General features: G+C 41.4%; 1 protein-coding gene across 1 annotated transcript; it reads left to right on the top strand.

Annotated features, from left to right (window-relative positions):
• The first annotated feature begins 2667 nt into the window (after window positions 1-2667).
• LOC110977674 (uncharacterized) lies at window positions 2668-11215 on the top strand. Its single transcript, XM_022231977.2, has 3 exons — window positions 2668-3135; window positions 6780-6976; window positions 9366-11215. Exons 1-3 carry the CDS (start codon window positions 2871-2873, stop codon window positions 9750-9752), a joined length of 849 nt encoding a protein of 282 aa, XP_022087669.1. The 5' UTR covers window positions 2668-2870; the 3' UTR covers window positions 9753-11215.
• Window positions 11216-17380: the final 6165 nt, after the last annotated feature.

Genomic DNA, 17380 nt, shown 5'->3' with positions numbered 1-17380 from the left:
ATAAGAGATTTCCTTGATTCGCAATAACCCCCATCATGTCGCACACGAATGAACACTAGGTGCTGCAAGACAAATCAATTTGTCACCCTACAGTCTTTGTCACAATCCCATCTTCATTCATTCTTTCCTAAGATGGCAAGAAATTGGAAGTTGCCAAAACACATGACTTCTATGGAGAAGTTATCTAGCTTCAAAACATCACTGCAAAACCGTCTACAGCTGGAATGAACAACCCCCAGTTCCGTTCTGAGTGATGCTCGTTTTGAACTTTTTAGAGTATTTATCCAGATCCAGATACTTTTGAAATCAAGATAAGGACGGTTCTCATCGCTGTTTGATTTCCCTTCCTCTCGGAGTGTGGACAAAACCCCTCGACTTTAGCATCATATCCGAGAAATCCCATTGAGATTACACATCTTTATCTCGCCCCAATATTTTTACTCTGGTTCGTCCATTAATTGGTCCAGGTTGTGGAAGGATCTTTTGCCGTGATATCTAGAAATGCTTTCCTTAACAATGACTTTTAGATGTGACAAATTATTGAGGAATACTTATTTTGAAATCATCAAATTTAAGATTCCAACATCCTGCGACATTCTTTGCATAGAGCGCTAGGGTAAATATCTGAAGGAGGAGTTTTTCCTTCACCCGGTAGTTTTTTCTTGTCTCGATTCTGACACGCATGCGTCGCCACAATGCGCAAATGCAAGCGAGCACAGCAGGGACCCACCAAGGTAAGTGAAACGCGTGGTTACTTTACATGTCCACCTGCTGTGCTATTAACTTAACCTTACGTCAAAAAGGGAACGCCAAGCACTAAAGCAGCAAGAAAAAACCTTACATCATTGCTAAGGGGAGAGCACTTAGGAAACATAATGATAATCCTTTGAAATCTCTGGTAGAATAAAGAACAAGAGGGCCTTTTAAGTTCTGATGGTGGGTGGTCATTGAGGGAAGGGGTTCAAAAAGGGACGAGAGCTCGGCAAATCCGATTTGGAATTCCCCCTTCAGAAAACAATGGGGTGTCCCCAATAAGACGATCATCCTGTAAGGGTCCCCTATTTGTGTTGGGCTTTGTTTTGTGTGATTGCTTGTGCCAGTCGCAAGCAAGAGAGATAGCGACTTCTATGGAGTGAACGCAACACCAAACCACAAAATCCTCATAATGCCCACTTTTGTTCACTGATGCATCCAGTATATATGCAGTTTGGGAGAGGTAGAGAATCTCCCTCCTGGTGTCCTTCTGGCATTTTTCCATCACTGAAATTAACCAGAAAACGACAAATTAATTTGATGGAATATACGGCTGTTGTGCTAAAAAAAATGCATTTTGGCTGTATCTCGATCCAAAATTTCTATGCGAATATTGCATACATTTCCTTAACCAGTAGGGCTTCTTAGGGCTTGTTTTCCCTTCGTAGAATGGCGAATTGTCATATCAAGTTTTACATGGCTCAACAAACAATGAAAATGATTTTTAAAAAGCTAGATTTCTCAGTTTTGCTAAAAATTCACACATACCTTGGATATTATGAAGGCTATTTTCAGAAGATCTGTGTCGTAACCTCTGACGTGGGGTTAAGTATTGCCACTGTTAGAAAATACATTCGCAAGGAATGCCATGTCCTGTCGCTTTTGGCTTCCCCACTCTGTCTTGAGGTCCATTTACACACCCGGGCGGTTAGCGTAATTTTTTCCTAGGAAGTTTAGGGGTAATTATAATAACATGGGCATATGTTAATTAACCGTTAAGCATGTGCTTTTCATATTGGAAGGTTGGCGGCAATTATCGTAAATGGGGTACGAACTTTTAAGTGTAAGACACAACAAAATTTCTCTTCTGGCCAACTTGCATGGTAGCTGTGTCAGAAGAGCGTTATCCTTGAACTAACAAGCCGAGGGTTCGAGGCTATATGTAGTAATTTCTTTCTTGGTGGGGAGTTAGTTGGTTGGACCTCAGCGCTTAAGTTTATAAGTGTCCACTGACCTCCTTGAGCTTGCAGTTAACCACGCCCGTATATGATAATTACCCCAACCTTCCTAGGAAAAAAAATCGCCAGCGGTAACGGATAGCGGTAACACAAAGTGGTAATGCTGTGCCTTTTCTTTTTCACGCACAAGCTGGAAACCGTTTGGAATTGTTGTTCATGATATTCCAGTCGATATCCACGTCATACCAACTAAAATGTTGATTGACTAGGACACGCCACCACAGCGCAGAATCTTTGAAAAATCGTTCTGGTCCACTCTGAATGTAAACAGAAACAGAAAACCATGTGCTCTGTAATGACCGCGTGGAATTTCGTAACCGTTTGTGTGCGTAAGAAGGCGGGATATTGGTCGCTATAATTATCTGTAATTTTACACCAAGGGATTTATACTGAAAAAATGTAGATGGTTTGCTAAAAAAAAACCCTTTCATTTGCGTCATCGTGTTCACTACAACAGAGATAAAAAGAAAAAATGGAGAAGGTTCTTTAAGCATTGTTGAGTGGCTCATTATCCACGTAGTGAAAAAGAGATACGCCGTCACTTGCGCCCCCATTGCAATGGGTACGATCCAATGGATAATGATCTCAGGAGAACGACTATTGGCCAGCTGGCAGCCAATCAAATTGCAGCTAACTTGACTGACCAAACCCACCAAGTGAAAACGACTGGCTAAGCTGTATCTCTCCTTCGGTTTACACACAGCAGTATAAAAGCAAACTTTTCTTGGGCTGTTGCTTCAGATTATCTTTTGCAAAACCGAGCAAAACCCATGAAAGACAAAAGTGACTGAAATACAGAGCGCTCTCAAGGACACGTCGCGTGCTCGACCGCTTTGAGGCTTGCTTCCTTCCATTTTCAATTCAAACGGCAGGAGTTACATGTTCCTTGGGAACGAGATGAACATTGGGTCTCAACCACCGGTCAGCCTGTCGGCTTTAGGATCTGTAGCAGCCGCTTACTTCAGCGCCGGGGCCGCCGCGGGCGCAGTAGGCAATGCTCCAAGCCCACCGTCGAGGTTCACCATCGACAACATCCTCGCACCGAGGCCTTACGCGCTCCACCACCCGTCCACAAGGCACAGCCCGTATTTCCCAGTGGCACCCCATCCGCACTTCCCCATGTTACCTCATGAGTATTATTTGGGTGAGTCTGGAATCACTATACCTATTCCTCTCTCTTACATCAAGTTAAAGACTTGAGGAAAATCGAAACACAGTCTGGCGGAAAGAAATCTCCAGGCACAGTAAAAGTATAATTATGCACTGATCACGTTTAGATTCCGTTATCTCTGATTCGGGCAAAGTCCAAGTTAGAGTGGCGATAAGAGAACAGAAGATGTCTTCTTAATTTTGTCAGCTTCTCTTAAGCACTCTTTAATATTAATATTTCAAAGATACAAATGCTTTAATGTCACAGCAGTAAACAAGCCTTTATCTGTTGTTGTTTATCGACCTCAGCGACGCTTTCCTAGTCAACTCCTCTCTTATTCCCCTTGCTGTTATACATTTTGATATTTCTACAACAGTTGCTTGAAGAAAAAAACAACAAACTGTCCAAAGAAGACCAAAATATTATGTGCGAAATCAAGCCAAATTTACAACTTGAAATATCGATTAACCAGGACAAAAGAATGACGTTTTCGTTGTGAATGTGCCCAAAATGCCATAAACAACTTTATGACCATCTCTTCAGGGAAATTCAGCCATGCGAAAAAAACCAATGTTCAGAAATAAAAAGTTCTTCTTGTGTTGGTTTAATTAATTTCTGTTCTGACTGGCAAACTATAGATTATTTGTACGTATATGTGTCCTTAACCTAACCCCTAGGGTGTACGTGAAATCATATTGAAAGCGGAGGTTTCGGGAATGAGAGTTAACAGGCCTGGAGAAAAACACTCGAACTTGATGGTTTCGAATTTTAATACATGAATTTTATACCTTCCCTTCTAAGTCAAGCGATATTTATGCTCTAAGGAGTCCACAGAAAACAACCACTTGTCGCGCTGACAAACTGATATGAAGTGAGCCAATTTGACCTGTGCTCTTGACCATAAAGTCCGTCTTGTCAGGATGACAATTAGTCTTTTTAGAATGACGTGTTTCTGCTAATTTCAGGCACCTAGATGAATCCCATTAGCACGAACCATTATTTGTTTTTCTGCTCCAGCATGGAAGGCTTTTGTCGCTTAAACTTCAACACCAGGTATTAAAAATGTGCAGTTTTTATAAGTGTTCTCCGTAATGCGGTTAAATGCGCTATTCGTAAAACATAAACGAAATCTTCAGAGCATCCGAAAAAGAAACCAATTTCTCAGTTGGACAGCCTTTCAAAAAAATTATACAAACTCCCTGTGGTCAGGAATTCGTGGGTTCGAGTCCCAACCGACTACGCTTGTTTTTTGTTTTCACAAGCTCTCGGGGAAACACTGAGTATACGGTGTTACAATACACATTGGGCAGGACAATATATCAACAATTAATATTAACATCTCCCTGACGTATATCCATCATCAGAAATACCTGTGGTCACTATTCTATTCTCAAATCATAATCTGGGTCGTGCACCAAACCTTATTTTTATACGTGCATGTTAGGATTCGAAAAAAGACAGTCCCGGGAAAATCTGCGAATTTATTGCGGAGGTCAAAGTACGGAAGTACTGACACGAATTATAGACGCTGGAATTCAGCAGGGTTTTTGTCAGAGAAAGATTCCAGCATAGTTTCGAGTCTTTCGAAACCGAATTGTGCTGTCAATGCGAATGCATCAACGTTTCTTGGGGCAAGTTATGTTGACAAACTTAATAGTCATCTTAGATCGACAAAGTATCGTTGAAAAGCACTACCTAGTACAAACTGGTTGCCGGTTGTCGAAAATGTGTTTTGATATAGCAGATAACCAAACATAGTGGTTTATCAAAACTAACAGAAAATGACACTGGAACTCTTGTAATATAACACTCTTTTACTGTCGATTATGTTTAGCCAGTACACCCTGAAATTTGACGAAAGCTATTGGTCTATTTGACCATCAGGCTACTTAAAAACGCAAAAGTTAGCAAAAATGTTTGACTAAGCTTACGTGATCATTTTGACAAATAACCAACTTTTGTTTACAGTTTTCAGTTTACAAGGAATGAAATCGTCAACTCAGTTTAGGAGATGCTACATAAGAGGCATTTTGGAATATTTATTTAACGTTTGATATTTCCGCTATCACAGAGACCAATTATTATTCACGTAAATGTGTATCGGTCCATTTATATCAATCCTGGAATAGCCATGACAATCGTGACATCAATTGTGAAAGTGCAGACTTTCTTGTAATTTTTATCCAAAGCAATGCTATGCTATTTTGTCTAAACCAGTTCGCTTTCAATATAACCTTATCAGAATCTAATAAAGTTAGCACATTCAAGCATAATTAGTGATTAATATTTTGCTTGCCTCACAGCACACTTTTACATCACTTAAAACGTGCTGACCGATATAGGAACCATTTTAGAAGTTTAGATGATAATAACCCACTGATCATGGGCGTAAACCCCGAGGGGATGGGGTTATACCCCCCGCTATATCACTCAAAAAGGGACAACAATTTTAAAAAGCCATCAATATGCCATTCTAATTTTCTGCATAAATATATTACATATTATAAATGCACGTCTTAAACTCCCCCCATATAATGTTATATGGTGTCAACCCTCCCCCTTCAAATTTCCATTGCCGGGCGGGTCATTCGCCCCCACAAATCCTCATGCCCCACCCCCAATTTCAGGCAAAAATTTGCACCAATGCCACTTACTACCGTTCATTTGAAAGAAAAGGCTAGATTGCCACACATTTAAAAATACAGAAAGATTGATTAGAAACAACAACATAAGTGTCCATACCTCACCCGAATTAAACCTTTAACCTAAATTTTAAACTAATAGAAAACAAAACAAGAAAGCAGTCCATTTGGGGTGCAGCACAGAAATGGGGGAATTTTGTTTAGAGGACATCGAAGAACAACACAAGTTTTTACCTCGATAAGACAAACCTTTGATAAATTGTGTCAAAAGCGGCCTCTTAAAAGTAGTTTTGCGAGACTCCTAAGTCAAACGTAAGTCCTGACGTTGGCGTCATATGGACTGACAAACACCCACAGTTCCCAGCCGAGAGAGTAGTACATGTATTGGAAAAAAACTTACGAGGAACGCTTTCACCCCGTCATTTAGAGTTAGCATGAGCATAAATCACCGCAAGGATATGAAAAATCAGTTTTAATGAAAAACCTGTTTTTGAATCTTAGGAGGTGAGAAACATTTCCGTAGGTGTGCGAAATATCCTTTTTGCACTTTTCTTCATTTCTAGAGCTGCTCAAGGAAAAAAATCCTCCCCGTAACAAACTCTGTAGATCAAACCCAGCGAGCCCCATAGCTTTTGAACCCATCGGGCACTCCCCATCAACATAAATTGACCTGCTTAACATTAATGGTAAATGCAATCTCTCTTTCGGATTTACATTTTTTTTCATCCTCGGCGATGGACTTGGGGTCATAGGGTTTTCTGCGCCAGCACAGAAGTTTTTAGGTAAGATGGTTGAAATGTCGCTTTCATACCGGCACAGACATGTCATGAGCGTCGATCGCTATACAAAACAAATCTCCTACCCTTTGACGCCTATGCCAACTCCTCTCTTCAATTTAGCACTGAAATGAAGACTGAACCCAGAAAACAGGAGGTTGAAGCCAAGTTTAATGCTGTTCTTCTCTCCCCCCCCCCTATTCTTGATGTCATCCCTCAGCCTACGCTCCCTTCCCCGGCTACCCACATCTCGACCTGATTGCCCGCAATCAGAAGCGGAAGCGACGCCACCGCACCATCTTCACGGAAGAGCAACTGGAGCAGTTGGAAGCCACCTTCGAGAAGACACATTACCCTGACGTCATGCTGCGGGAGGAGCTCGCCATGAAGGTGGATCTCAAGGAGGAGAGAGTTGAGGTGAGATGCCAGGTTGTCAGACTTGAAGAAATTCATGAACAACCAGCACCACCCACAAAACCACCCACCCACCCACCCACCCACCCACCAACCCATCCAGGCTGGCTGTACCGCATAAGTTGGCATCAAACATAATATTAAATCTGAAAGTTTGAACTTACAGCATCCGTGGCAAATTCGGAACTAGCTATAATTTTGTAATCAGCCATAACATCAGAAAAAGTAATAACAATGACTGAAGGAAAGATTTGGCAATATTTCCTCTTAAAACTTTCGAAGAATGACCCAGTCCCACCGTCCCCACCCTAACAGTAGACACTTTTGACGAACGTTTTACAGAGGTTAAATCAAAGATCGTTTCATCTCTCAGTTGGTGGCACAATAATAACTCAGTAATTGGACACAAAAAACATTCAATTGCGAAAACAATATGATACCATAATGGTTGCAGTTCATATTGGTCATTCTGTGGTCATGTAGATGTTTCAGTCATCCTGTGAGAAGTTCCCAACGATCTAATACAATATCCCCTCGTTAGACCATCTTGATTGTCCGTGGTGTCCTTTGTGTCTCTTCGGCGGTGAATACTTATTAATGATCCCCTTGATGGTTCGACTAGTTTTCCGCCTTTTGCGGGCCCGAAAGGGTTTCCCTGGGTCGACAACATCGAGCCCGGCACGGCTTGACAACGGCCCCGAGCCCTCTAGCGGGGATCATGATCACTGGACTTGATTTAAAATATTAAGGGATTGAGGCGAAGCGCGGTTTCAGAAATCAAATTAAGCTTAAATAGCCTTGTGGCCAAAGCTGTTCGGATTCAAAAGGGGGCCCGGTATTTACAAGTGGTATCCAAGGCTAGGGGCTGTTTGTGTCTCGTGGTTGTTATTTTCACCGTTCGTACCCGCCGTTGTAACTGTACCGAGTCGTTTGTGTACCGGCGTTTTGTTGAGCCTGTCGGGTTTTGTTACCGGACTGTTGCACCCGAGGATTTAGCTTTCAAAGCTGCATTCGACAAATTTGCGTAATCGGCACGCTTTGTTAGGATTCACGCATCTGGAACAAAAACATCTTTTTTGTCCTGGAAATACCAAATGAAACGTAACAACAGAAGCTTTGAGCATCCCCCAACTTTTTAGAATCACTCAATTTGGAGTGCTTGTGTGTTGTCTATTAAGCACTCGAAGACGGCAAAAACCTCAATATTTCATGTTTCAACGAATTTTTGGCTTCTCTTAAAGAAGCTTTTGGTTTTAAAACGGAATCGGATTGGGGCTTTCCATCTTTTCCTTAAAAAAAAAAGCCCACGACGCAACGAGTTGTGTCTGAAGCAGAAGAATATGAGATATGTATAGCGGGGTTATTATCCCGTAATTCCGGCGTGCCCGCCGGCTGCTTGCTCGGTAACGGACGACAGGGAGATTCACCCGAACATCTTTGGCTTGTGGAGCCATTGTTCCTTATCCGGTTTATGTCCATGTAAATCTTTATTTTGCCGATTTCAGACAGAATAGCAGCTTTCCGCTCGTAAGCCGATTCCCTGACAGATATCTCCTTGTTTTCTGGTAAACCGTGCTTGTGAAGACTGCGAGGTCTTTGGCCTGTTCAAAGAAGATGGCGCGCTGCACATGAAGGTCTTCACAGCGCTTCACAGCCAGCCTACTGCAAAGTCCGGATTTGTTGTTGACATCTTTACTATTGATGAGGTCGTGAACGTACAAAGATCGAAACCCCTAAATATATGCAGCCCCTAAAAGTATAAATTACTCCATGAATATAGTATTTCAAAATTATCAAGAAACAAACTATTATAAAGATTCGAGACTCATAATTAAAAAAAAACAAACTCCGTATAAAAACTAAAGCTCATGTGGCGTTTGGATATACGGACACAAATGTTTTTCCTATGACATTTGACAATGACCTGGAGCATTGGGGGAAAAGATGAGAGAACAATTAGCCCAACTTCTTAGCAAATCTTCTGTTATTAGTGGAAAAAATACAACGTCAAAGGAAAGGATGAAGTTGATATTCACCGGAGACGGTTGAACGTCTGTCTGAAAGGATGAAGTTTACATTCACCGGAAACGGTTGAAAGAATATAGGCATTCGACGCATGGTTAACTGCAGTCTTCTTTCGGGCTGCGGGACTAGCATTGAAATGATTTGCAGGAAACAATCGAGGGAATAAATTTGAATTTGACCATCATGTGTGAACAAAGTTACAATATCTGAGATACTCCTCGTTAAGGCAATAAAAATTTCAATTTTTGCACCCACCCCTCCTCAAAAATAGGCCTCCCGAAAATTTGGTTCCGGATCCGCCCTTAAAATTGCTTTGTAAATTGCTTCAATTTAACGTTGTGTCATTTCCTTTCTATATTTGTTGCAGGTATGGTTCAAGAACAGGAGGGCAAAATGGCGCAAACAGAAACGCGAACAGCAAGAAGTGGCAAAACGTGCCGCCGCTAATGCCGCTAGTAGGCTGACCGCGGTCGGTGATGATGCCACTGGTGGACGGCTGAAGAAAACCACCGACGAGAGCGAAGAGAACTCGGCCCCTGGATTTGACGAGGAAGGCCTCTCCGATGACGAACGGAACAACAATAATGACGCCCCGGGCTCTTCGCCTCCGCTCAAGCCGTCTGTCAGAGGCGGGGAGATGTCCACGGGGGCCTTCTTGCCATTCGGTGGGATCGGACGTGAGCTCGACGCTACCACCATGTACGCCCTGCCCACAGTGCAACTCCAAAATGCTGACAAGGTGAAACCAAAATAAGGCTAAATGTGGCAATTCTGGGCCTGTTTCTCTGATGCATGTTCTTCAGGCGAAGTACCACCGTAATTTGCATAACGGTAAATTCATAATTGCAATTTCTTGTTTACTTTATATGAAGCTACAAGCAATTTTCGGTGTATTATGTCACGCGCGCGCTGAGCACATTTTTAATTTCACCATAGCACCAGCTATGTTAAAGATGATATTAAAGACAAATACTATTGTGCTAGTTCTGCATGCAGACGCGGATATACCCCGGATTTTGTCCAAAGAGAGTTGGGAGTTGTGTAAAAAAAGTCAACTTCCGTCCATACGAAATGTTCCCCAATAAAAGTATCACTTATATTCATTTTGATTACTTTAAAAAAAAGGAAAACCGAAGGTAAAAATCATTGCTGGGCTACCATTTAACATTCTCTGAAATAGTTTTCTGGAACATTATTATTTTAGAATGGTGAAATATGCAAACACGACAAAACAACCAACCAACTAGGTCTTTACACTTCACCACAAAGTCTTCGGGGGGTATGGTAGTTGTACGAGACGTGCGAATGTTAAGCCTGAAGTAAACTGTAGTCCTGCGTTTTGCTGTCATTTATTTATTTGTGCATTTATGTTCGACAAAGTACTTTTACTGTGATGATTATCTCTTTCTTGGCATTTGATAAATAAGAATGCATCCCAATTGTAAATAGCCTTCTCATATTGTATATTGCTGAAATGTACAGAGCATGTATATTAAATTATATATAAAAGGTACACATTTTTAAATATTATTTTTGGATTATTTGTCCGAGGTTCAGACGGTTGTCGGTTGATACAAGCAGAGAGGCATCAAAATGAGTCATTGTTGTCATGCCAGATATCTTTTTTGTCTTTAATCACAGGGATTCGTTCCAAAGGATTATGTTTGCATCCCCCACCCAAACAGATTTGCAGAGGGTGAGAGGAGTATATTATTACGGTACTGCAGATTCGGACCCGTGAACACTGTCTATGCAACCTTGATTGGTACCTTGAGTCCCTATCACTCTATATGTTTCAATGTATACCGTGGCTTTTGAATGGAAAAATATCAAACTTAAATTTACTGTCATTCTGGCTTAATGTGAACAGTATACATGGTCAATGAAATTAGCATTGATACGGTGAAAGCACTGTGTTCTGACCTGACATGCAGTAAACCTTATACATGCAAGAATTTCCTCCGATGCAATGTGCAGTGTACAGGCCTTCGTTTTCTGTGGTATAACTATTAGTATGCATGGAGCTCTGAGCGCACCTACATACGATCGAGTATTGCACATGACAATCATATGCAGATAGTAGACAAACCAGATTCAGTGATATTAATAAGGAGTACAAAGTGCTGAAATGATCCTTGTTTACATGTTTACATAAATATTATATAGAAGAATTTGGCTTTGCAGCTCGTAATAAAACATTTCCGCTTAATACAAAAAGTAAGATCGGATTTTTCTTTTATTTTGCCTTGAAGAGAAAACCTGACAATAAACCAAAATTCCGTAGACGGTTCTCTTGACATAGTAGCCCTGCAAGTGGTTACACGTAGCCAAGTGTATAGGCTGGTCCGTGGATTACTGCCTGGAGTATGCTTGCTACATATATTAGATAATGGTGCTTACTTTTCACAGATCTAAATGTACTTTGATGTCTGCCAATTCCCCCCCCCACAACAACAAAATCAGAAAAGAAACAAACAACAGGCAAAAGATTATCTTTTGAAACGGAGTGTAGGTGACTCATGATGCATCACTTCAATCTTAAGATGTCCCGTCAGCTTTAACCAAGTCGCACACCGTGGACATGGACCGTATGGAAATGTATATGGCACCCTGATGAGCTGGCCTAAGTAATCAGAAAATGAAACATAAATGTTGTTTTACTCAATGGCTATTGCCTTTTCATTCGCATAATTTGGTGAACTGCATTGAAACCCAGCCCCAAAGAAAAAGCCAAACCAAACAAAAACGACAAAATCAACGAACGAACAAAATATTATATCAAACATGAATATTCATTCAAACTGCAAAGCTCAAAACCAAAACTGAAAACAAACAAACAAACAAACAAACAAACAGAACAAAGCAAAACACATTTCTTTTATTCCTCTGATTGTGAATGACACCAGAACTGTAAGAACTGTAGGAAAACTCATCATTTTTACACCATCAAAACTTACTTGTTTTCTTGACATTTCAAGCAACATCGTTGCAATTCTTCAGAAGTTAGTGTTCAGCCGTTTGGTTCTGTGGTTCCACAGTAAACACGTTATGTAGTAGCCTCTCTGTGTTCATTTTGTTCACATTCCATATCCAGATTACTTGAGTATGGGAATGATGCTGGAAACATCGAGAGAACACGTAGGTTTATGTGAAAGTGTCCCTGCTGTATTAACAAGCGAAAGGACACTTTTCTTTCGTTTAATCCGATGTGCAGAAGTCCACAAATCCTGTCTGGTAACTCTCCAGGTTCACAACAAATCCACCCTTTCAAGAAAAGAGGGAAAACTCGATGCCACCGATTCAGAAGAGCAACACGGAGAACTTTCACCGAAATATTCCAAATCGAAACGTTGACGCTTGGGACCGACCGACAAAAGTCATCTAAAGTTGACCCCAATTCCAGTCCCTCCAGCAACTCAAGAGGCAGTAAGGACTCCCGTCAAGCGTACAAACTACGCAACAATACCAACTCCAACTACCTCGCCAAAGAAAATAAAAAAGACGATAGACCTCTTCACTAATAAATTCATAATTATGCACGCATGCGCACAAATGGCCTTGGCGGCAAGAAGTGTGCGGGCCATTGAAAATGTACAAGGGTGCAACGTCAATTATCATTTTCCCTCAGGTTTTCTGACTTTTGTTCCGAGTTTTTTGTTAAAAAAATCCCATTAAATCTATTAGTTTTTAATTTAAGTGGAATTTTTATTGCTGTGTAAAAAGATTTTAAACTGGTAATTTTTCCTGTGCGCACGAGATCGTCGTTTCTTAGTATGGTCCCTTCCATCCTATGTAGTATAAACTACATCGTTAGTGTTCTTGGAGCAAACCTGTGCATTTGTAAAATCACGGAGCGCGTCACTGGCCAATTCCACCTCGCGTCTTGGAAGTAGAAATGATATGCGACCAGGTGACGTCATACTGGTGAGTATTCACCTCGCTGCCTTGCAGTAGTATTTTCTGGCAGCAGAAAAAGAAAAAAAAACACCTCTAGAACCTGCTGCGTAGATATGTAGTCTGTGTCATGTAATCTTTGCGGAACCAGTCTGGAGTTGTATCCTAACGACTATTACATTAAAGACCCAAAACGTATGTCAGCACCAGACTATTGAAGCCCGTTTCTACGCACATGTGCACTCGACTATCATTATATGGAAATTAGCGTATGTAAGTACAAGTAACGTAAGATTTCCCTCTTTATCTGAACATGAACTTGAACTTATTGTGCTGAATAAAGATGCAAATCTACAAAGGCAGTTACTGACAGGGCAGTGAGGCTCCTGGAAGAATATACTGTTAAGACAAGAAGGTGGATTATGAAGAGGTTTCTCAGTCGGAACCTGCAGAATTTAACATTTAATTGAATATTTATGAGGTGTAGTAAAACAAATAGAGCCTGGTTTATTTCGGGAAAATTGTGGGAATTACTGGTCCCGAGGTGTAGGTGACCTAATTCCCACTATTTTTTCCACTATTTTCCCGAAATAAACCAGGCTGTATTTGTATACTCCCAAGAAGAGTGTTATGTTTTGGCAATATAATGAGAGAGACGATTTTTTCATTTACCTTCCATCTAGAAGCATGTAAAAATCCGAAACATCTGGCCTCACCCTAAGAAAGGCCACACAAGGTTACATGAAGAAATTCCTAAGTATTTGGGGTCCAACAAATAACAATATTGCACCCCCCTCTGAACATTTAGGTCTGGACTCCCCCCCCCCCGCTCCAAGTCTTTATTTCAGACTTTTAACCAGTTTCAAATTTTGTGATGGCTGTCATCATGTATCAGCAAATGTTGACACAAACTCTTTGCACTCCGTTCCACCCGTGGGCTGGGGAAATTACGACGGATCGATCCAGCCTGATCATTTAGGCGAAATGTCAACCAACTTAGCTGTCCGCATTGTCCGTTATCCCGATCTTCGCTCGCAAGCCGAACCGTCATTTTCGGCTCATCTACGATCGGAAGCTGGCTGGAACAATTAAAAAACTAACAACGCGGAAGACCTGCGAACCTTGTGATTTTTAAACAAATAGTACTAATTGGGTTCATGCCGACTGGATGTATCCATCCTTTCATGTGCCTCACCTTCAGAATCTTTCTGTTCTTTAATTAACTCGGGAAGAAATTGTGCTCGGACGCCGCAAGCTATCAGACCAATAGGTTTTCCTCTGCAATAACCATTTGTTAGATTGTGTGTATCTTAGTCACGTGCGTCTGTACTCTCTCAACTTGTCATCTGTATTTTATACAAAGGAAATGGGCCTTCCTGTTGTTTTCAATGTCCCGTTGTTTTCTCCAGTGTAAATTATAATAATTACCATAACGGGCACGGTCTGAGAACGAAACATTCAGTCATGTAAAAAATGTGCACATTATCTAAAAGGAAACTTTAAGCTCAGTTATGTGAAACAAAACATGTAACATAAAATAAACGCCACCTCGCTTTAGTAATGGCTGTCACTCTTGTACATAGACAATTAACTTTTACATCTGATTATTCCTGTGAAAATACTATAACCAAAGTCATTCAACTCAGTCAATAATTAAACAAAAAAATCATACCGTATACATGTATATATCTTGGACGAACAGGTACAGGCCTTTTTACAGTTCTTGTTATTATATTGTTTTCCTATTTGGGGTTTTGGTTCTTGTTTGTGCTTAGTCATTGCGTTTCGTAATTTGTCAAGGGGAGAGTCACTTTCACGGCTCATCCAACCCACTTTGCTGGCCCTCAACGTATCATATCCACAGGAAGAAATGGAAGCTGGAGAGGCTGTTATTGATCGGATTAAAGATGATTGACATATCCCACTGAATCAGTCAAGCGGATCGTTAGATTTGGCTTCTGTGTCACACGTCTGTCAACAAAACACCCTCTTGCTATAACACTGGGTTAAGAAACCAGGGCTTTCACTGAAGATGGAGTGGATAGTCCGTCATTAACAATTAGATGCAGCTTTTCCTAAAGATTCTGCTACATGCAAATGAAGCAGAAGACTTTTGATTCTTAACAGGCATAAATCAAGAGCAACGGAACAGAAAAAAAATCGATCCACTCTAGACAAAAAACCTAAATTTGTCTTAGAATGCTGGGAAAACCTGGACGCTGATTCACGGCAGCAGTTTGAAGATAACTGGTGACCCGTAATTTTCTGCATGTCTTCTCTTAAGTCAGTGTTCACATTACCATCACTTCAAGAAAAGAAATGATGGATATAACCTGCAAAAGCATCCGTAACCAGAGTCCAGAAGGACAAAATGGCGCGTAAAGGTGGTAACTGAAGAACATCCTGAAGTTGGTATACCACAAGTGAACCCCACTAGTACTGTCTTTACGATTGCCGTCAGTGAAATTATGACATATTGCACCGTTCCTTTATAGGAAATACAGAATCAGGCGGAGAAGGCGAGAACCGAGTTCGGCGCACGGTTGTCTGTGCCTTGTTTAACATTACAATCTTCACATTTTACGATCTTTACATGGATTATTTAGTTTAGCTTCTGTTCTACTTTAAATGTGTACACAAGCCTGTTGAATTTAGACGATTTCGGATATGAAAGTTTACTTTTGTTTCGTAATCGTGCAACAAATCCTGCATGCGAACACGTAACAGCACACAACGTGTACTCACTCCCTCAGTTGCACACCAGAAACTCAGTTGCACACCAGAAATTCACGAACCAAACGACCCATGTTGTGGAAGCACGCTTTAACATGTCATTAGAATGTACAAACCAAGTCCCTATCTCAGATCGGTCGTGTTAAAAAAAATTTAAATTCAACGTGACCTTTTCTCGACCGAAATTGTGAACCAGTGCCCCGTTACGCTGAACAGGACAATGAAGTAAACGGATGACAGCGCGGCTTTAGCCTGGAGGCACGACGTCCCTCGGACGAAAGGAGTTCATGGTGCCAATATGTACAATCCGTTTGCACAGTACGGCATTTCCACCTTGCAAGAAGACTCAGTTGCACACCCAGGATTTGTCGTGGGGGGCAATTCAGACCGAAATTTACCCCAAGATACTATAGCTCATGATGCTAAAGCCCCCCCCCGCTGCCCCACAGAGGACTGAGATGTATGGCATTCAGAGCCACAACTCCAGATTTAGGTGTGTAGGCATCAATGTTTTTCTGTTAACCTTTTTTCATGTTGGGAGCACATGCCAAGGATTAAAACATACCACTGGCGATCGATTCTGGGGCTGCATTGAAAACCCCCAAGTCCACTAACTATAACCAACAATGCGTCAAATATTTCGTAATCGTGAACTAAACTGCGCTAATCCTCCTATGATATGAATTGTCAAATCCCTTCCCAATACATTCATTGGTATAAAATGCTTCAGATGGAAGGTTCAAAAACGTGTTGTAAATAGTAAAGTAAGCGTCTAGATCAAAGCATTGAATTCAAGTTGAGATGCAAGCAACCCACTGAAATTCGGAGAAACGTTTGAGGACAGCAATAATACATTTCTTCCCTTGTAAAAATTAAGTTTTCATCATGAAAAGGAAACAATATATAACGGGGATGGCGCAAGTAATTACCTCATTCTATTGTGTGGTATTCATTACATGCATTGTGCTTTTCCTGTCCCACCTGAATTGGACCAAAGTGTAACCCAAGTGAATGAAAAAACCCCTAATTCCCCTGACCACTTAAAGGTATTAGCATGTACCGTGTACCCGACAGGTGAACAAGAGAGTTTCTGAGCGCTTAAAATGTTCCAATTTCCTAGTTTTCTTGTGGTCGCATTGTGCGTGAGCCCAATGTTTGCTTAGCGTCTGGCGGAGAATCATTCCCTATTCTCCAACGTAGCGTGCATTTTGCAAAGAACCTAAGCCCGCCACAATACTGATGAATGAGGCCACTTTTAAGCCCATTCTTTCCATCGTAAGACTTAGTCGATTTCCACTTAAATTCTTGGTGACTGGGTAAACACCACAGCGCGTAAACATCTACAGCATCCTCTTCATCAACATCACCACCGTTGCTCGCTCCAGTGGCCTGAGGCGAAAAGGTTCTTCGGACGCTATCAAGTCCTCCACCTCATGTCCGTCCGTCCGCCCATCCACCGGTCGAAACTCGGAACTTAACTTTCCTCGGCCCGACCCAATTAGAGCGAACGCCGGCATGGCTTTCTCAGATTGGACGATAATTCTCTGGACAAACCTAATCCCCATGAGTGGCTTGAGGGTATTCACATGGGCTGAGAGGGATACCTTTAAATGATGGGAAGAGCCCGGATATGAGAACGCAACACGGATGACACTAATAACAAGGGAGATTTGCTTGCTTTCCAGGCGCGTTGACACTAAGATTTTATACTAGAGTGAAGGGGGCCGAGTATTATACGATCAATGTGTCTCTACA

The sequence above is a fragment of the Acanthaster planci genome, linkage group LG01 (assembly GCF_054643075.1).
Source record: "Acanthaster planci isolate LZ-2023a linkage group LG01, COTS_SCS, whole genome shotgun sequence".
In the NCBI taxonomy this organism is placed as follows: domain Eukaryota; kingdom Metazoa; phylum Echinodermata; class Asteroidea; order Valvatida; family Acanthasteridae; genus Acanthaster; species Acanthaster planci.
The sequence above is the reverse complement of the archived record's forward strand: the minus strand, read 5'-3'. Positions and strand labels throughout refer to the sequence as shown.